The sequence below is a fragment of the Antennarius striatus genome, chromosome 2 (genome assembly GCF_040054535.1).
Source record: "Antennarius striatus isolate MH-2024 chromosome 2, ASM4005453v1, whole genome shotgun sequence".
NCBI classification, from domain to species: domain Eukaryota; kingdom Metazoa; phylum Chordata; class Actinopteri; order Lophiiformes; family Antennariidae; genus Antennarius; species Antennarius striatus.
In genome coordinates, this window is record NC_090777.1 from 18,458,340 (window position 1) to 18,479,607 (window position 21,268).

At 41.2% G+C, this 21,268-nt stretch overlaps 1 protein-coding gene across 4 annotated transcripts in view; it reads right to left on the minus strand.

Moving 5' to 3' along the window:
• clstn1 (calsyntenin 1) overlaps positions 1-21,268 on the minus strand; it is a 35,800-nt gene that overhangs the window by 3,306 nt on the left and 11,226 nt on the right. The window contains exons 2-18 of one of the 4 annotated variants that reach the window (XM_068337491.1): positions 14,352-14,474; positions 12,360-12,389; positions 10,659-10,854; positions 10,101-10,309; positions 9,484-9,633; positions 9,055-9,240; positions 8,700-8,948; positions 7,517-7,638; positions 7,225-7,387; positions 6,810-6,860; positions 4,994-5,151; positions 4,352-4,500; positions 3,904-4,148; positions 2,894-3,064; positions 2,036-2,181; positions 1,752-1,887; positions 697-881 (exon numbers count right to left, since the gene is read on the minus strand). In XM_068337491.1, the coding sequence (XP_068193592.1) occupies positions 697-881; positions 1,752-1,887; positions 2,036-2,181; positions 2,894-3,064; positions 3,904-4,148; positions 4,352-4,500; positions 4,994-5,151; positions 6,810-6,860; positions 7,225-7,387; positions 7,517-7,638; positions 8,700-8,948; positions 9,055-9,240; positions 9,484-9,633; positions 10,101-10,309; positions 10,659-10,854; positions 12,360-12,389; positions 14,352-14,474 (2,669 nt within the window). The remainder of the gene's footprint in view (positions 1-696; positions 882-1,751; positions 1,888-2,035; positions 2,182-2,893; positions 3,065-3,903; positions 4,149-4,351; positions 4,501-4,993; positions 5,152-6,809; positions 6,861-7,224; positions 7,388-7,516; positions 7,639-8,699; positions 8,949-9,054; positions 9,241-9,483; positions 9,634-10,100; positions 10,310-10,658; positions 10,855-12,359; positions 12,390-14,351; positions 14,475-21,268) is intronic. The other 3 variants (XM_068337499.1, XM_068337508.1, XM_068337515.1) reach the window with 3 other exon arrangements.

A 21,268-nucleotide genomic window follows, 5' to 3' on the forward strand; every position in this document is an offset into this window, starting at 1 on the left:
AAGCTCCTAGAAATACCACTGCTGCAGGTCCTGCCCTCACCTCAACCCTCACCTTTCTTCAGCGACCATTATCAGTAAACTATGCATCATTACTGGGTGGAGCAACAGGTGAAACAAAGCACAGATCCACCCACACCCTACGGAGGAGAGGCAGTCTTTACACTTTGGACTGGAGAAGGAAATAAAAGCAGGTGTAATGTTACTCCTTTGGCTGAGATGCTGATGCCTCTGGGCTCTCAGTGGATTAAAACTGATAAAACACTGGCATCAATACACTACTGAAGTGTGCGCAGGCCTCCACACACTTTAGTGAAACTTGGTTCAGTAGGTTTACTGTAATTAGGGAACATGGAATGGATGTGGAAAAAAATCCTGGATCTTCTACAATTTTTGGAATCTTTTCTTTACCCAATCCCACGAGAACTTTGCAGAAATCAGCTGATTATTCCTTTTTAAGAGCCTGCCTACCCAAAGACCTCCTGGCCATAGGTAACAAAGTCTCAACCCTGTCTCCACCAAGACGTCAGTCAGACAAAACTAGACCACAGCTTCAACGCCCAACCAGAGAGCATTAGCAGGTGGAAATCTGTCTCAGCCGAAACCTAATTTCACTGAGAAGCGAAACTCTGTCCAGCGGCCAATCATCACAGGCTGTCGTTATTTCTGCCCCCAATCAAACACTCAGTAGGTGTTTACCTCCATGGGGTTGACGGTAATGGTGAGGGCCGAGTCGTCCCAGTCCATCTCATTCTCCTTGCCGCTCTCCTGGTCTCTCATGGTGCGCTGGTGTGCGGCTCGGATGCGGAACACACCCAGGATGATCATGAACACCAAGAAGCTGACGCACACCACGATGACAATGGTGGCGGCGCTCGGGACCACTGCGAGGAATACAACACCAACGATCAGAGTAGGCTAGAGGTAAAGTCTGTTCAAGTCACACATCCAGACCTGAGTGACACGCAGCTGCTATGGCCCTCTGGGTATCTGAACAGCAATCGTTCCTTTAATTGTGTGCCAGCAGTGACGTTTAGGGAAGCTCTACTGTACAGGAGGTGTGTCTGACTTTAAATAAATTAGCCTCTCCTGCTAACCTGCTCCACTTTACCCCATATTAGCAGCAAATGGCCTTTTTCGTGTGGTGGCCGGCTTAGTGAGTCTGACAGCCTGCAGGATTATGGAAACCAGCAAAAAAAAAAAAAAAAAAGGCCAGCAGAGGCGGTGGTCTGACCGCCTGTACAGATGTCACAGACAGCACTCAAGTGTAATCCCTAAACATTTATATAAATGGGCAAACAACCCGTGTTTCATACGTGTCCCACTTCTTGTTAATAGACTGTAATCCATCCCTCACAGTGATTAACAAACCAGAGGTCAGACAATTTTTTAGGCAGCAACAATTAAGCAGATCACTGCCTAAATTATGTTAGCTAGCAATTTAAATGTGCAAAAATAAACAGTGTAAGTAGGGGAGGTATCAGTAGACCATTATTGATAGAGTGATTTTAAAATACACATTTTAATGACTGACCGTTTCTTCAGACAAGAAACAAATATATTCTCTGCACGCCTGAGTCCTAAAACTGTCCTTGGTTTGTTCTGATAATCATACAGGACAGGTTTGTCCTATAGACATACTTTCTGTGTACTACAGACAAAAGAAGGTGAACATAATCTTGGCAAAGACAATCTGATCCAAAAAAAACAAAAAAGATCACCGTTGCACCTTTCACTGGGCCATGTTTCAGTACCTGAAGCCTGATGAGCGTTGACCAGGTTGTGACCGGACAAATCCACAGAGGCATGATGGACTGGGTTAATGAAGTTGGGCTGCACCATAGCGTTGTTGGCATGCTCCACGGGATTGGCTGTGTGGATTACATTCACCTACACACACATGAACGCAGACAAAGCATAGTTGGCAGGCCTCTATCCTAGATGTGATGAGCTGAGCTCTGAGAATGCTTCAGTTACATGGAGATATGACAGCTGTTAATGTGTTGCTTTTAGGTGATGAACAAATGCTCAGTCATACCTCGACCTTGAAGTCATTGCTGATGTAGCGCCCGTTCAGTTCAGAGCAGACCAGTTTGAATTTCCTGTCAAAGAGAGCCTCTGTGTGCCAGTTCTTGTACCGGATGAGATGCAGGACCTGCTCGTAGTTGGACATGGTGTTCACACCTGGAATAAAGAGACCAGAGAGCATGTCAGAAAGAAATCTGGACAGCTACAATCATATACGAGTGTCAGAAAGACTATGAACTAGAACAATCACTTTATGCGTGAAGTGTAGTTTAATAGGTTTTAGAAATGCATCCTTCAATCATTACTTTCCTTAAAATTGTAATTATATCCTGAGAAACTTCAGATGTGGTGACTGACGTGAATCCACTCTGATGTAAATGTTTGTTATACAGAATAGATATTTTTCAGATTTTAATCATGGTATTCCTCGGCTTAGGTTGTTTCAAGTGACGTCGTTCAAGATTATATGTCGGTTGTCCAAAAAATTACACAGAAAGATAAACATTTATGTTATTAATTGTCCTAAATATTGATAAATACATAAAGCATCTGTAATGTATGGTTAATATCACCAAAATGTATCTTTAAATTTAGATTTCTTTTCTGTACTACATTAAAAAAATAAAATGCCTGAAAATGCCTTCATAAACAAAGTACAATACAGAACTAAGAATGATTATTTTGGGTTTAGCCTGGAGACAAGTTAATTTGACATACGCAGTGTCTCCTGGAACCGATTACCAATGCAGATTGAGGTATAGCTGTACATTAACAAAGGGTTCACTTCTTGTCTAGAATGTATTTTTCTGGTCAGCTAACATTCTGCTATGATATTTGTCAGACTCTGTGCTAGTTCTGTGGTCCATACCTGTGATGGCGAAGCCCAGGTTGGAGGAGCTCATCTCCAGGCCGTGCTGCTGCAGCTGTGACATGTCCACCTCCAGGCTCTCGTGCTCCCCGTTCAGTTCGTCTCCCACCACTGTCACTTCACACGTGTCCAGGTTGTGCATGATCTCCTCTGACACCACCGTCTCCTGGACTGAATGACCAAAGTAGTGAAAACAGATTTATAAAAAGAAGTTGGCAGTTCTTCTCTCACATTTAAGGTTGTATATATTGAGCCTGCACTCTGAGAATTTGCTGTCATGATGTATCTTTTAAAGGACTACTTGACAGTGTCTTCTGCTTTCTCGTCAGAACTAGAACCTATGTTCTTCACGACGCAACACAACCATCCACACGTGTTAATGCCAGCAACAGCAGCTGTAGCCTCAAGCTGTAAGCCTCGAACAGAAGAAGAGATTCTTCTATTTTAGAGAGCAACAAATTTAAGAAAGGCTGCGATGGTTGAAGTAAAACATGGAAAGCAGCTGAAGAACTCACAAAAACCTGACACATAATTACATTTCTTTTCATTTGATTGTGATAACCCTGCTGGCAGTCAGCCAGATACACACAGTTTTCACGTTTACATTTTCAACTGGCAGCTCTTATGAAGTAATTCCTGGTCACCTATTGGCTGATGGAAGGCAGGGCGGTACCAGGCAGGATGGAGCAACAGATCCTGTAAGCTCTTTTGTCCCATTAGGCCTGCTGTTTGCCACAGGGACACTGAATCTTCCTGTATCTGTGTCAGCCTCAGCGAGCATCTATTGTCTCTCCTTGTCTTAGCTGATACACATGCCTAACAGATGGCATCGCTGATCACTGACCCCTCCCATTAAGTAGTAAACAACTTATCTCTCTTCATCTCTGTGCAATCCCACTGGCCTCAGAGCGTAATCCTTTCCAGCAACAACCACTTTAAATCCACGCAGCATTAACCGTATGTTCACTGCACCTGCAACCTTTCCTATAAATGATCTGGTATTTCCTCACCCGTGGGGTCGTCGTCGGCTCCCTCCACTGTTTCGGCCTCGGTGTCTGCCTCCACTTCGCGGGTGATGGTGCTCACGATGCGCAGCTCGGGGAACAGCGTCACGCCTTCCTGGCTCTCGAATTCGGCGGCGCTGCGAGCGAAGTGGTCAATGCCGCTCAGGCTGATCTTGGGTTCTTCGGGCTGCAGCACCATCACATAGCCTTCAGCGTCCGGCAGCGTGACGCACGACTCCTTGTTGAAACATCTGAGGGGAGACAGATGTGTGAATATTAGGGAACATGTAACATATTTAACATTAACAGATCTCGACCCGATCTTCTTGGAGACGATGTCATGACGTCAGAAATGATTTGGTGTTGTACCAAATAAAATTGACAGAACTGTTGATACAAGTTGGACCAATCAGAGGTAAAACACTAAGGACTTTTCCGGCCTTGTGTGACGTACTTGACAGAGGTGGAGATACGAAGGTGCCTGATGCCGGGGGTTGGGAACTGGCGGGAGTTCAAGTAGGAAATGTGCTGCATGACTTTATCAAAGGCATCGATGTCGTCACCCTCCACTGTCAGAGAGGACTGGTTGGGGTTGAACTCCACCTGAGAGACGGTTAGAGACCATGTGATCAGATGCAAACAGCCAAAAATATAATCATATTTGCTGTCAGGATAATTTTATTACTATTAAACATGTGACGGCTTAAAGTCATTAGGTCAGATTCGTATCCATGGTCGGTGTTATTCAAGCAGCAGAAAGGGATCCTTTTTGGCTCATATTCATTTATGCCACACTCTTTTTTATTGTTGTATTGTTTTATAGCAAACGGCAATCACTGGGACACCCTGACATTTTATACTATACCCACTTTTTCTTTGACAAAATATTTAAACCACTCACTGGCTACACTGACAAGAATTCAGACATAAAAGCCATCCATGTCAGGAGTCAGGAGGATACTTTGCTTCCGTTTCACAAGCAAAAAAGATCTGAAACACCTAATTAGGACCGGCTTTGAAGCATGGATGAAATTCAAGTAGTTCTGTAAGGTAGATGTGTGTGTTTGTTGTCTCTACATCATATTGTTGTGCTCACCTTGACAGCTGAAGCTACTTCCTCAGGCAGCTGCACATCCAGTCCTTCTTTGCATGTGTACAAACAGTCAATCACCTTCTTGTTTTCCAACTTGCCCGAGCGGATCATCAGGCCTGCTAGGTTCCCTCGGAAAAACTGAGCCATTCGAGCATTTCCACCTGAGTACGTAAGGATGGTGATGGGGAGGAGAAAACAAACACGGGAGAATAGTTAGCCAAACGTCCGACTGACAGACGCCACCTTCACTAGACTGGCGGTTCAAGCATGCTGTCTTAATGCACAAAGCTGACATAAACTGCATTCATGCATGTTAGTATATGTGTCCTGACAAGCCCTGAGGCCCAGTGAATGGGAATGATGGATGAGCTTAAAATACATGCAGTATTTACATTCACAGAGCAAACCACAGTCTTAATGTACAAAGAAACACATCAGCAGAAAAAAAGAAACTCAAGTGATAAAGACAAAGGTGAAATAAAACCCTTTCACAAAATATTGGAACCAGCTAAAGGAACAAAAAATGCTCTAAATATAAAAAGAAAATCCCTGAAGCTGGAGCCTTAACGTTCAGCATACCTCAGTGTTTCAGTATTGTTGTGAACAGATACAGCGCTTCCTGAGTTGATGGTGATGTGTCTCCCAATCGAAACAAATGTAGGACAGAACCTTCACATCTCAAGGTCTCACAGTCAGAAAAAGGTGTGTGTGTGTGTGTGTGTGTGTGTGTGTGTGTGTGTGTGTGTGTGTGTGTGTGTGTGTGTGTGTGTGTGTGTGTGTGTGTGTGTGTGTGTGTGTGTGTGTGTACAGCAGTTTTGCTATCTGAAGGAGGAATGACTACTGACTCAAAGGTCAAGTTCTGAAAGCTGCACGGCTAAAACCCTGAATCCAGATCAGTTTGTTGCTCATTCTATGTTGGTTTATGTTCCGCTTAAATGTTTAAAGCTGCATGGAGAGGACAAAAATTTTAAAAATTATATTTAAGAAAGTTTCTTGAAGACGTTTTGCCTTTCATCCATTCTTCTTGAGAACTGAAGAAGCCTCTTGGATGAGAGGCGAAGCGTCTACGAGAAACTTTTTTAAGGGACAGGAAATTCAAAATGAACCTGAGGTATTATTGGAAGTACATAAATAAAAGAAATGTTTTAGTGGCATTATTTTATTTTTTTTTATCAGTGGGGACCTTGGACAAACAAAATATATCATAAGTTACGATATGCCCCCTCACAGTGGAAGTGACGCAATCGTAGACATCAGGGCGAATCCATATCAGCGCCGTTTTATGAATATACGGGAAGCAACAACATTACAAGCCAAAATTATCACACTTATTTATCAAAAAATCATTTCAAATGAAGATGTTTCGCTTCATTGATCGTATTGTGCTGTAATGGTTGCCCTGACTGATGAAGCGACGGGTGTTGCCGATGACCCATGATCCCACGTGACGGAACTGCTGCAGCGCAGATTGTAAGGTGTCCTGACACTAGGGATGATGCCAGACATCAGGAAAATATTTTTTTTTTTTTCATAATGATAAACAAAATATATATTACTTTAAAATGAGTTTACTGTCCCTTTAAAGTCCAGTGGATTGGATAACCATGACCTGGATAACTGAGAACATACACACGCACACTAAAAAAAAGAAAGAAAAAACAAAAAAATGTTCAGCTTCATGCTCCAAAATGAGAAAATCAATCTATATCTAGAAAACGTGAGAATCACTCTAGTTAAATGGTATGAGGATGCGATTAGCATGGTGGGACACTGAGGATACATGGACATATCTGAGAAATGAGGGAAAGACTAGAGCAACCTGAGGTGGGCTCAGAGACTGACTCAGTGTCATTGTCATGTCCTGAGTTGTCTGCAAAGGACAGAAACAAGAGAGCAGGGAGAGAAATGGAAGAAGATTGAGGACCTGCAGCAGATTGAAATGCTACACACGAGGTCACAGTGCATCATCTGAGACTCTAAGAAAGGAGTTAATAACATGACATGCACTCTACATCTTAACACCAATCAATAAATATACACATTATCGGGTGCAATTACAGTTTGTTTGGGTTTTTTTTCACCATTTGAGACTCAAAAATAGTCAAATACTACAGAAACATTTTAACCATATGAACATGAATTCATACAGTACTTCAAAGTGTACTTCCGCTTAATATTTCACACAAACAATTGTCTTCTTTAATTTGCATTTCTTAAAAAGTCTGTAAGGTTACCTTGCCAGCAGGCACCGATGGTGAGCTGCGTTTCGATCTTGGAGGCGTGCAGTGGGTAGTCCTCTGTCACCAGGAAGGGCTCAAAGGTAGTTCCATCCACAAACAGAGACACAGTGGGGAACTCCACATTCAGCACATAGTGATGCCACTCTTTGTCACACGCCTGTGAAGAACACGGAAGATACGACGATTTGATGTTCGGAACACAGTGAAGATGTCGCCCAGTGAGCTGGTACTCTTTTTTTGTCTGTGACTGTAAAAGATAAGAGGTCTGGTAGAAGAGGCGGCTGACCTGGTCGAGTTTCCAGTGGAACTCGGCTGGTTTATAGTTCTCTGCCTCCGATGGATCCTGGCGGAGGAGAAGGATCAGCCTGCAGTTGTGGATGTAGAGGGAGTAGTGGTGTCTGTTCATCTCTGCAGCAGAGAAGATGAAAATCAGGACACGATCTAAAACGCTGGAGGAAACGTCTCCAAAAAAAAAAAAAACTGAACTCAAAATGTCAGGATTCTTGTCATCATCATCTGCTAAACACAAACTGACTATAAATACTAGACTTCCAGTACTTTTCTCACCTAGTATCTGTGGAATTAGTTGAATATGATACTGAATGAAAGTCAAGCCAATGGTGAAATGTTTTGTATGTAAATGGAATCAGGTTATAGGCCTGACCATTATCTATCATATGTCTCTGGCTGCATGGAGGTCATGACTGGGACTGACATCATGCATATAAGAGCTTCCTGTTGAGGACAGAACCATTATGATGTAATCCTTATATAAGCAGTCCGACAGACGCTGATGGCCATGAGACTTTACAGTCAGTAAGATCAAGCAGCTTCCGACCGCACACAGAACTTATTACCAGTCACAAAAAGATGGAAAAGTCAGTGAGCAGAGGTCAGAAAGGAGGTCTGGAAGGAAGCTTGTTTCTACGTGTTAGCCAGCCAACACTCCCCCACTGCTTATTATTGTTCAAAGATATTTTTTTTATAATTAGAGGCATACTTTCAAACACCATATGTGCAGAAATAATGGGTATGCCAAGATGACGACGAAGCTGCACATAAATATGGACTTCCTTCGACATCTGACACTGAACTTCAGAAAAACGGGAGCATATCTGGCTTTAATGATGGTTGGGTTTTTATGCTAAGACACAAACCAACAAACAGTATCAGTTGATACGGTGTTCCGGCCTGACAGGTCAACAGCATGAAAGGTATGTTTTACTAATTTATTGTGAAATAACAGCTATATTCACAGAGAAGTTCAAAACGTGACTAAATGTTTTTTTGATGTGTTTGTTTCTGAACTATAAGTGATGCAAACAAAAAGGATACAACATCAGTTATATGAAAATAGAAGATAATGTAGTTCTCATGCAGCAGTTGCCATTAATTTAATTATGTAGAAAAATAAGCAGCTTTGAGACGGTCGTGGTGCAAATAATTCTGCTCTTTTCTGGAGATGTTACCGGTCTTGTCAGAGTTGCAGAGGATGGTTTCCTTCTCGTGGGCCCCGGGGCCGTGTCTCATCCACACAGAGATGGTGAAGGGCTCCTTCAGGCTCGTGCTCACCATGCCGTCAGGAACCTTGATGGCCTGGGTTCCATTGAACTCAAACACCTGGTCGCTGTCGTGTCCGTTGTCAGTGGGCAGCCCCACAGTCCAGTTGGCGGAGCTGCTGGGTGAAGGCAGAAGCTCCACGGTGCCGGAGCTGGCTCCTAAATCAAAGGCAACGGCTTTAAGTGTGTGGATTAAACAGAAAAGGCTTTTAACTCCTCTGAGACGTCACTGATAACGACCACTTCCAGCACGGCAGCTACGCACCACACAGCTTGTGAAGGGACTTCTCGGAGTAGGTGTCACGGTCACAACCTTTCCCAATATGGTTAGTTTCCAGTTCGACGTTGGCTCGGATGGATGTGATTGGCTCGTCGCAGGTTTCTAAATGCATACTGGGGAAAAGGGCCAGGCTCCCAGTGCCGGGCTCGTATTCAATCCTCTTGTTGAAGCCTGAAAGAGGAAACAATTAAAAGATGTCCTTCACTACAGCGGGAATAAAACATGAGCAGTCAGCCGGGGCTGTCAACAGCACCGACATATTAGGAAGTACTACAGTCTTTCAAGCATGACAAAAGGCCTTTTTCAAAAAGGAAGCCTGTGTGGCTGGTGAATCAGGAGCTTCCTTTTGTTCAGCCCTGAGACACACCTAAACACTGATGGCTGGCAGCTACAGCAGGAACAGAGCTTTAATACCTTGCCAGCTGGGTTTGCACGTGGGCTTGACGCTGATCTTGACCAGAACGTCCTCAGAGGCGCGGTTCTTTCCGCAGTCATAGGCCGTCACCGTCAGCTTATACATGCGCTCTTTACCATAACTCAGTTTCTCTGTGTTCTTGATAAAACCTGAGAGAGGAAGAGGAAGAAAGTGAGCACCAGGACCTCTATTTATTTCACTTCACCAGCTCTGCTAGTGCATGTCGATTTAAAAAAAAAAAAAACTTGTCTGGAGTGAATAAGCATCAAAATTAAGCATTTCTAAAAATTTGAACTAAAAAACACCAAATACTGTAGGTTCGCCCACGTCATGATCACAGCTGACACTGAAACTGACTTTTTGATTGATCCTGCTTCGGACTGGATGCTGTACTAACAGTTAAAAAATGCAGCATGCAGGTCATTAAAAACTCCAAGTCACTTCATCTCCTGTTTGTAATTCCTCTTCATCAGAGCCTTCATATCATCTGAATGGATACGTGAATTCTTGTATTGTGCTGTAAATACTCTCACAGTGTGGCCTTCATTGTTCATCGTGCTGCACCGTTGTTTACACAGATGAGCAGTAAATGTGTCAGGGGGATGCGTGTCCCTACCGTCTTTGTCGATGGTGAACGGCACGTCGGGTGTGACAATCTCATAGTTGCAGATTTGGCTGAACTGGAAGGAGCAGTCAGCATCCACTGCCTCCACCTTCAGGATGCTGTCGTACTTCTTTCCCTCGATGACGGTGGCTTTGTAGGACTTCTCCTTGAACACTGGTGAATACTCATTGATATCGTTCACCTGGATGTGCACAGTGGCCCTGACAGAGACAGAATACACACATCACACTCATCAGTGGTAAGGTATTAAAAATACAAACAGATTCCAGTCTAGAGAAAGAATAAATTCAATGATGGTTGAGTTGCTACCAGTTAGATTAGTCCACCGATTACATACTCAATTATAATACTAATAATACAGTTTTTCATTACAGCGATGTCATCAGATGTGTTCTAACTTTCATGTTTAACTTTTACGTTTGCTTTAGTACCAAACAGTCTTGGACCAATATATAGATAGATTTTTAAATCACTCCCTTGACATTTCAGTTTGCGTTTAGTAGTGGATTAATTTAACTGGATTAATTTAACCTCAACTGCCTGACTCACTTGTGGGATTTCTTCATGTTGGCGCCGTCGGGACCCTCTCCACAGTCGTAAGCCTGAATGGTGAAGGTGTGTTCCTTCTGCAGCTCACAGTCCAGCTTGTCCCGGGCCCGGATGACCCCCTCCCCAGTGGACTTGTCCAGGACCACTGCCTCAAAGGGAACATTCTGACCGTGGATCCTGAAGCCGCAAATCTCACCTGAACAACACGTCAAGAGCCATAAGAGAGCTTTCTTAGAATAACCAGCAGCAGGTGTGAAACTAATGAAAAAATGAAGGAAAAAAAAAGTCTAAATAAAATCGGAAATTCACGCAAAAATAAATAAATGAAATTTAGCCATGGGTTTTAGGTGCCGGGGAGTTGTAGTAGATTGGGGTGGGTGGTGGCTGTGGAGGAAGGCCAAAAGCACTGTCATATGGGTGAGTACTTGGGGGGTAGGGATGGGGGGGGGGGGGGGTTGGGAGAGGATGGGACATTTTAGTATCACTGAAGACAGAGTGTCTTATCCAAGCCACTTGAAAAAGTTACATCCAGTCATGCAGGCAGAAACCAAAAAAGATGTGGACAGGCATTTCACAGGAGTACTTAAAGGGTTCATAAAGAAAAGTCATGACTTCCAGCCCATAAAGGAACTACATCCAAAGCAGTATTTAAAGCAAAGATCTTTATTTGTGTAATAAGTAAAATGTATTTACTATATTATGATAGAAACAATGGTTAACGTAAAAGAAAATCTAAATATTTATGGTGTATAGTATCTATTGTTTCGGCTTTGTTGCGATCCAGCACCAATTCAGTCACCAACACTGAATGGGAACGTCTGTGAAAGAACAAAAAACCTCACAAACAAAACCTCCAGTTTAATATCTTAAATAAAGAAAGTCTTCCTGTGTAATTTTTTCCTCTTATTGCAAACTACTATAAAATGAATCAGTATGAAATGAAATCATAAAGAATTGAACCGCTATAATAACAGTTTTCAAACAAAAACAGTACTGGATGAGAACTGGGGTTAGAAATATCAACTTGCTTGACATCCACATTAAATGACAACTGCAGCCATGCTAATGGTGGAGAGTTAACTTAACGGACCCACGGAGGCAAAATGAACAGAAACTTGGTAGCAGAGAGAGTTTGCATTAGTTAACAATCTCAGCAGCTTTCAGATAAAGACGTAAATGTCAGACTTTTCCACAGGAGCGATTGTTCCTGCACAGATCTGAGAGGCACCATGAACATGGATGATACCTTCATATTATTTTCTGCTCCAATTTCCATCTGGAGTTTGTGAAATCAATCACATCATTTTGGATAGGATGATTAATAATTGGCCAGTCTTTCTTTATTCTTAATTAAAATGGTAAAATAAAGCAAAATGGCCAGAAAGTGACAAAAACTTCTTTTTTTTTAAAGCAGCTTTCTGTTTCCTGGTGATAGCTGAAAAACTGTTAGGGTCTGCAAACTGCAATGGATGTCTCATGCACAGATATTTCTAAGAACAGTCGGCCCCACATCACACTTTTCATCCAGCTGTTGGAACTCCAAAAAATTCAGGGTGAGAAAAACATAAAGTTGAGAAAAACCAAATGGGGGAGATTACAGAGCAAGGCGAGAGCCGCTGTGTAAACATGTGGATGCTGTTTGGCGTTAGTGGGTTAACATTAACAACTAAGCACAAGGCAGAAGAAAGAACCCAAGATCACCTTCTTCGGTGAGGGTCACCTCAAAACTCTCTAGGAAGGGAGAAAAAATAAATCCAGATCAGTTAAAAGAAAAGTTAGAATCCCAGAGAGAGCACAGAGATGACAGGGAGGAAACACACTCTCGCTATGAGTTCATAGAGTACTAAATCACCATCAAAAAAATGATCACATTTATCGTCTCCTAAGAAAATTGTCTTCAGCCGGTTGAAAGAAAACAGCAGTTCAAACATTTCTCAGAAGTCAGTTGTGCTGAAATTTACAGTTTTGTGTATCTCAGCCGATAACTTTAGAATAAACAAGGAGTAAATATCATCAAACATCAAACTGCAACCAACAAGAATCTTATTTCACATCAACACGCACAGACACACACACACATCCCTTCTGATAAATAAATGATGATCTGAAATCCTGGGACTACGAAGTGAAGATTCAGAATCTTTTCCTGTGTGCCTGTTTGTTTTACCGATCTGACTGGGCCCCCAGAGGGTCGCATCAGGCCCTTGTGTTTTCATTCACCAAACAATTAAAATGGATTTCACATGAGGGACCGCTGTTCAGGACCAGTGATGCAGTGAGAGCTGTGGGCCTCTGAGTTTACCACAACACTAATGACCAGCTCAAACCAGCACCAGGACAAATTCTTCAGCTCGGCTGAAGTCCGCCATGACAGCTACAAATCGATTTTACAGTCCTGACATTTAACCACTGATGCCGAATAAAGACAGATAATTAAGATTACCTGGATAGTTAATATGTTGTTTATTCTGTTACAGATACTGAACTCAATGTAGAAACTGTGTTGCAGAAACAAAAATATTATTCTTAATCTGTTTAGCTAAAAAATAAACCTGAATACAAACAGATTTAAAATTATAAATCTTTTTTTTTCCCTCTTTTTTTATTTTTATTTTTTTCATTTGTTCGGTGTTCATGAATCAAATAAATTGGTTGCTGTGGTCAAATGTGCTCTGCTTTGTGTGCATCATTCAGCTCCACTTTGCACACAGTCATGCTAGGATCCATGAGAACCAGGCGATAGTCAGTCCCACTGTACATCACACTGATGTACAGATAAGTCACACAGTGGCTCTTCATTCACGCTGATTAATCTTCACGTAATCACACTGATCTGGCCTGACAGCTCGTGATCGGGCCTCTCCAGTCTGTGGGTCAGTTTTAGAGAGCATCCTGAATGTTGGCACAGATGGACCAGCTGGGAGGAATTTGGAGACAGGGCTGTCTCTGAAGCTTTAAACCCTAAGAACTATGTGATCATATCAATGTCATACAAGCAAAGTCCATTTAGTTTTGTGGAAAATATTTCATTTTGCATCTCATCTGAAAGAAACACGGACATGGAAGTCTCGCCTGTTGATCAGGGGAAGTAACTTCAAGATTTTTAAAAAAATGGAGCACCCTGGCAGCTGCTTGGTTGCCCAAATGCCCACATACTAACCTTAAACTGTGGTCGTATCAAAAGTTAAGTTTGAACAAAGTAAAAGATGAGAAATCACACGAATCCTGTTTAGTTAATGGTGGGAAATCATTTCCAAAGCGGGGCTGTTCTGAATCCTGGCCAAAGTCAACCCTGAGCGAGGAGCTAATGCTTCCCTGTAGTCAGGGGACACTAACTGCACCTTTCCACAGGAAGAGTGGATGTAAAACTGTAAAGGCAACTATTTAAATCAGAATATCAGAAAGGCTAAAATGGCTGAAATCCCAGCCAGCTGTACGACACCCAAATCACAAAAATCTAGTCGGTTTGCAGGACTTCAACATATTCAATCTTTGTCAGTTCAACATTTCTTTATGCTGAGCTTGCATTTTATCTCAAATGTCATTATCATCGCCAAAAAAAGACCGCGACATAATCCTTATAGCTTATAATTTTCTATTGGTAAACAAACACATTACATCCATGAACTATTTAAAGGCACACAGTTTTAATGTGTTTTCTTTAAAGCGCTACCATTGACGCTCTTCTCTCACCTGCATAGCGTAGAGGAGCATCTTTGTCCAGAGCGATCAGAGGCGGGTCGAGAAGCACTTTGTCATCGTTTTCCGTTACAATCCCATGGTACGTCGTTTCAATCCAGGGTTTGTGCTTATTGACTGTGAGAAACACAGAAAGGAAACATTAATAACCTATGTTCTGTACCTCCTGACAAGAAATGTGTTTGTTTCTTGCTTAAGATTCGATTTAATCGGTTTTCTCACAGCTAGTTTGACATTTATTTATACTCCCACTGCAGATTACATAAATGTTTAATGCGTTTTTGGACGACTTCAATTTTATTTTTGGAAGCACAGCAGATAATGAAGATTTTCCCCCGCAACATAAATCATGAGCCTAGAATAACCAGTAAGGTTTCAGACGGAATTGAATCGGTAGAGGGGGCATTTGATCCTCTTGACCCCCTCCATCCCCATCTCCATCCCAAACACACTGTGCCCAAGTTAACTACTTCAATTTAAACTGAAGACACAAAACAAGTTATTTTAAGTCTGCATTTTGACAGGAATATCCAAAACACAGAGACTGCATATCAGTAGATGAGATGTGACAGGTTATCTCCTCATAAATAACTTTCAGTCTGCTTTATGGTCATGTAGCCAGACTGTTTATAGTTGTCCTAAGAAACATCTCTGCTGCAGAGGCCCGAACTGTAGCTGCTGCAGAAAAAGCTGCACTGATATTTCTGGGCTAGATAACAACCAGCACTGACGCAGGCAGATGCAGCGCTCCTGCAGCCAATATGCGCTCTCTCCACTGCAAAAAATAGCATTCTGTGCTACTGATCTGTAAGGACATAACAGACCAATTGCAATTCTTCACAATGAGACGACAAAAAAAAAAAAAAAAAAAAGGTTGTCAGTGTTAACAGTTTTAGTTTAAGAACAGTCTAATGTTAAAGTTAATGAGAAATGCATCACACACATGCAAGACCTACCAACAGCTCCAGGGTTTAGTCATTGATCACACTGATTGAGTTTTAAATTTCAAATAAATATCCTCAAGCAAAATTTGGTGCAGTATTTTGTATTTTAGACCTATTTAAGAATGAAGAAAGTCATTTTACTGCCCTCTCTGCCCTCACCTAAACCCCAAAACAATTCAAAGGGGAACTTCAATTATAAATAGTCTGTTAAAATCCATTCAAACTTATCCATGCTAATAGGTAACTGCTAACAGTCTTTGAACTAAGGCCTGTGGTCTAGTAGCATGTGGCTAACATGAAATACAGGTCTGTTCTGCTCATACAACGATCCACCTTCAATTATAGATATTATAGCTCATAAAGAAATATTACACCTATAAACCAAAAGCAATGAAATTAATTCATCCATCCATCTTCGTGCAGATGAGACGTTCCCACTCATCTTTCTGCCTTGCGGGTCACGGGTCTGCTGGAGTAAGAGGCCATTCACACCTACGGACAATTAGAATTCACCTAAGCTGCATGTTGTTTTTGGAGGTGGGAGGAAGTCGTAGAACCCGGAGAGAACCCACACACACACACACACACACACGGGGACAACGTACAAACTGCCCACAGAAAGGAATCAAACCCAGAGCCTTCTTGCTGTGAGCGCTACCCACTGCACCACCATGCCGCCCACATGAAAAACAATCTTTTATATAAATTAGACAATTGCAGTAAGGTTGCATTTCACAGTTTCTGATATAAGAGACTATAATAGGTATAGTACTTTTGTGCACACAGATATTTTAATATCAATTGACACAAAAAAATCATGCATTAAAATCTGTAAAAAAAAAAAAATCAATACCAATTACCAGTGCAAAACAACACATTCTAAGACAACATTCATGTCAACAGCAGCTACAGTTTATTTAGACAGTGGTTCGTTTGTTTAAGGTACAAAATAATTCATCCACTGAATTATTTCTTCAGGCATTGAAACAATGTCTTCCCTTAAGTCCCAGTTAAGTTATAATTTTAACAACCCTAAATCCAAAACAGTGCCGTGCTGAAGAAACTGTATGGACTGTTCATCCTCAGACTGTTTGGATGATGCTTGGTGTTCAGTAATGAAGTCTGTGCTGTAATTATGCATATGGATTTTAACAGTAACTATATAAAAAGACATTTAAAGAATGATAAGGATGTCGTCAAATGACTTCACATGTCATTCTGTCAAATCGTATTCCAGCAATGCAAAATATGTGTGTCTTGGTTCAGTCATTGATTTAGTTCATGCCATAATTTGGTTTAATTCTAAAGCGATTATACAAACAAAGAAGACTAATTGCAAGCTACTAGCTCAAATGCCTGTAATGATGTGTGAGAATAAAAATTATTAATCTAACTGTTTTCCATGAAGCTGAGTCTCGGCACAGCCTTTGTCTGAAAGCTGTGTTTGATATTTCTCATCGGTCTTGTTTAACAATGGCGAAGAAAGAGGCATGAAAACCAGTTGAAAACATTCCAATCCAGTGTAGTATTTTAGAATTTAGTCACTTTAGACAAGTTTTTTTTTAAAAGTTTTCTGATTGGAAACACCCATTCCAGTATCAGCAGAGATCTCTTCAAATCATCCAAATAAGGAATAAATGAGTTGAACTGAGAAGGTATCGCCGAGGGTGATTGGGAGCAGAGCTGCTCGTTTCTCTTATAACTTCAAGTCAACAACCAGAAGATAGTGTGTTCTCGTCTTAAAGGTGAACAATGTACCAGCCACTCATGTTCTCATGGGTTTTATTTATTACTAGACATTATTTGCTGCGTGTAGCAACTAATTACGGTATCACATTAGAACTTAGTTTTTTATTTAGTCGTACTGTATATCATGTAAATCAAGTGTTTTGAGGCATTTTAAAACGTTTCTTAAGAGCTGACAGGAGACATATAAGGAGTGGGTACTGTTAAGCGGGTCACCGAGTCAGAACCAACATAAATCAGCATTCTGAAATGTTCTCCGATAGGTTTATTTTAAAGAAATTGACTTTATTTGGATCTGTAACAACAGAAGAACAAACCAACTGTAATTAAAACATGGCAGACAGACCATCAGATGCATGAAATAGCCTTGGTTTCATGTGGCTCCTCTTAAGTAAACTGATTTAATGATGCAATATATAAGTGGTATTCCTCTTAGAAGTGATCTGTGTAAATCTGCTGAGCTCAGAGTCTAGACTGAAGATACATAGTGGATTAAATGGAGAAGATAAAGATAGCGACATGAGAAAGCCAAAGCAGCCGCACAAAGCAAAAATCAGTTTTTGATAACATTTAGGTATTCAAATGAATACCCAAAAAAAACATAAAGAGGTTATAACAGTAGGAGATTTCTACAGTAAGACAATCTCAGGAAACATGACTGCACAAGGCTTTGATCTTACAACTATAACAGGTTTTCTGTTAACTAATGAATCATTACAACAGAAAAAAATATTAAATAAACTTGTACTCTGTCTGGTTTAAACAATAGGAGGGGATAGAGGACACCTGGACTTCACCAGCATTCGATCTTAATGATTGGAGAAACGGACGGATGTCATTGCTGGGAGGGGGAAAATAAGTTTGATAGCACACTGGGATTTCTATCTACCCGAGACATAAATATAACCCTAAGTAGAAGTAATGCACATAACATGAACTGGTCATTACTGCTTACAGGCTCATCACTTCTGACAGCTTCATGCACATGTGTGTCCCTGTGACTGTATCTCTATAGTTACGCTTTGGTAGAAAATGAACTGACTGATTCGAACTATTTCAGTCTCTCAAGTCGTATAAACATTCTGTTTAGGCTCTTCTTTGTGGGATAGTGATTAGTAATATCTCCATTTCCTTTGCTGCATTGCCTGAGTGGAGGAGATCCTCCATTCATCTGTTCTTATCTTACTGGTAATGTCTTGCCATAACATTCAATTTTAGGCCACATAGCAGGAATCCACCCACTGTCTTAAGGAATCTCATTTCATTAAGGTAGCTCATTTCATGCAGCTTGAACCAGCATTCCCAGTCTTCTGGTACCGTTAGAACTAAATGTGGAACAGCCTTATCACATCCTATTTGTGATGTGACAGAAGGAACACCACATTGGTCTGTGAATGGCAGCAGAGATCAATTGTCATGACAGATAATGAGGAAACACAAATATTCTGGCAGACTTTAACTGTGGAGCAGAAAGACCTGCCAGAGGCAGGTGTAGGTCTGGAGGAGGAAGCCTACGGGAAGAATGAAAGCAAACAGCATTACAGCGTGCATCACCATTTATATCACTTTGGTGCAGCACCCAATAAAATTACAGCTGAAGCACATTCATTCATTCATTTTCATGTACCGCCGCTGTACCCGCCGTAGCGGGTCACGGGGAGCTGGAGCCTATCCCAGCTGGCATAGGGCGTGAGGCGGGGGACACTCCAGGCACGACACCAGTGCACCGCAGAGCCACACACAAAGACATACAAACACGCACACACACACTCACTCCTACGGGGAATTTGGGACCGGCCAATCAACCTGAAGCGCATGCTTTTGGAGGTGGGAGGAAGCTGGACACGGGGAGAGCATGCGAACTCCGCACAGAGCGGGACTCAAACTCGGACCCGCCATGTTGTGAGGCAACAGCGCTAACCACCGTGCCGCCCAGCTGAAGCACAATTTTAGTTATATTATTAACTAACAAAGTGAGACCTGTTACTTTGGCGTACTCATCCCTCAACAACCAGGCATGAATGGAATGAATGAATGGGAAAAATATGTAATTCTGTGACTTTCTCAACAGACCACATGTGACACAAAAAAATACATGAGTTCTATTATTGGAAACTAATACACTTTATGTACTACCTATAAGATTAAAGGCTCCCTGTCTCATTGTAAAGGACGGACTGGTCTGATTAGTCTGAGGAGGTCTTAGGATATAAGATGGAATCTCATTAAAAAAGGCTTTTAAAGTTTGAACCAGACCCACAATGACTTGCAGTACCAGGGATGTTTGGCCATTTTCCTGCTTCAATTAAATCAGGCAACCAATTCGTCTAATGTACTACATACTCACTACTGGTCTCACTAAACCTGGAGACTGAGTCATTCACATAAAAGCAGCTAAATGAACAGGAAACTCTTGGCTCCTTTATAAGGCTGATCAGCATCAAACTGATCCCTGCAGAGGATGAGGAGGGTTTGCGTTTTGTGTGTCTGTTCTTAATAATCATTTACAAAGGCAGGTTCAGTACAGACATGAGTCACATGTTGCTCAATCTCCTCAATAACCTCACCCTTAGATTTACTTTAGGGTCATAAAATGCTCAATCGGCAAAAGCTACATTTTAAAGATGATTGTTTTATTTGATCAATAGTTTAAAGCTTTAATTATATGAATGAGTGGTACTTTTGAATTAATGGTAAATATTGCTACAGATTAATTTACGATCTGTTTCAACTCAGTCACTATATGCAGGATTTTAAAGAGTGAAGCCCAATATCCTGATATCAGTGTTCCCATTGTTGTGCGTCCTTGTATCTTTGACGCACATTTTCTGACAGGGACTCATGATTGTCAGACAGAGTGCTTCCGTGGGACGCAAGCTTTTAATGCACTTCCATTCAACAAAAATATTCACAATTTTTGCATTTTTCCACTTGGAACCCAGAAATCGCCATTGCTTTTTAATCTGGTCACTCGACTCATCTGCGTGATTCTGCCTTATTAAAATCGACATCTGCTTGTTTCACATGCTGCAGCGAGAGAGAGGAGTTAGTTAGACCCTCCAGAGCAATCATAAGCTGTCGCTTCTGCTTGGAGAGTCCTGTTTGGTGTATCTGTCTGTTAAAGCGCTTTGAAATGTCTGCTAATGTGATTAAGCGCTATACAAATAAAGGTTGAATAATTGATTGATAATCATCATGCCTCCGAAAAAGATCCAAAAGAAGAAAAACCAAGTGTTAATGAATGAAAAACAATCACAAGCAAATCAAGAAAAAGAGACAGATATTACTGACGGAGAAGGCTCTGTCTGTCAGCTTGGTGCAGTGTCCACAGGAGAATACAATACAAATTAAAGGCAAAGAAAACTATTGAGTGAAAAGCAAAAGTAAAAAATAAAACTGTATTAAATATTTATTTATTTATAAAACATTTTTTAAATGACTACCAGGCTTTAACATGTTGATAAAACCAATATATAATTTTGCTTCTTCTTTTTTTTTACTTAAACAGTTATGACGTCTTTATTAATTAAAATCATTTCAATTAACAGTTTGTTTAGTTTTTATACTGTACTATTGGCAAAACAATCCTTGCATACGACTTCTACTGTATATACTGTTGTGACTTTTGGGATGCACAAATTTTTCTCGAAGCACATCCCAGGGATGCACTACTTTCTTGAGGTAAAATGAACTCTGTGATATGTGGATGCTCAACAATGTGAGTCAATTTTAGATTATTCAGTTTGTTTAATATTTTATGGAAAATACTACTTTATGTGCACTTTAAATGAAAGAGTAGAAGAACATCATGATCAATTCTTTTCTTAAACCCATAAACTAAATATAGTCACTAAGCCATTGAAGGGTGCCTTAAGAGGCAAACAATATGGACGATGGAATAATAATCCTGTTTCATGTGTTGTCATGCTCCCTGTTGAATGGTTGAGGTAAAAGCAAACAGAAAGCAAGTTGAAACTAAGGAACAAGGGCTGGATTCAAACTTTGCACTCACTGCACCCACATGAGGTGTTATGAGACAATGGAGAAAATGGACTGTATTTCCTCTTCTGGACTACCGTTCTATTTCTACTGGAGAGAAATAATTGGCCTCAATATAAATACTGGATGGAGGGCTGGACTATAAATACAGGTATATAGGGAGGATATTTGCCTCTTGATAAATAATGAATACCAACCAGGCAGTGTCATCCAACACTAACA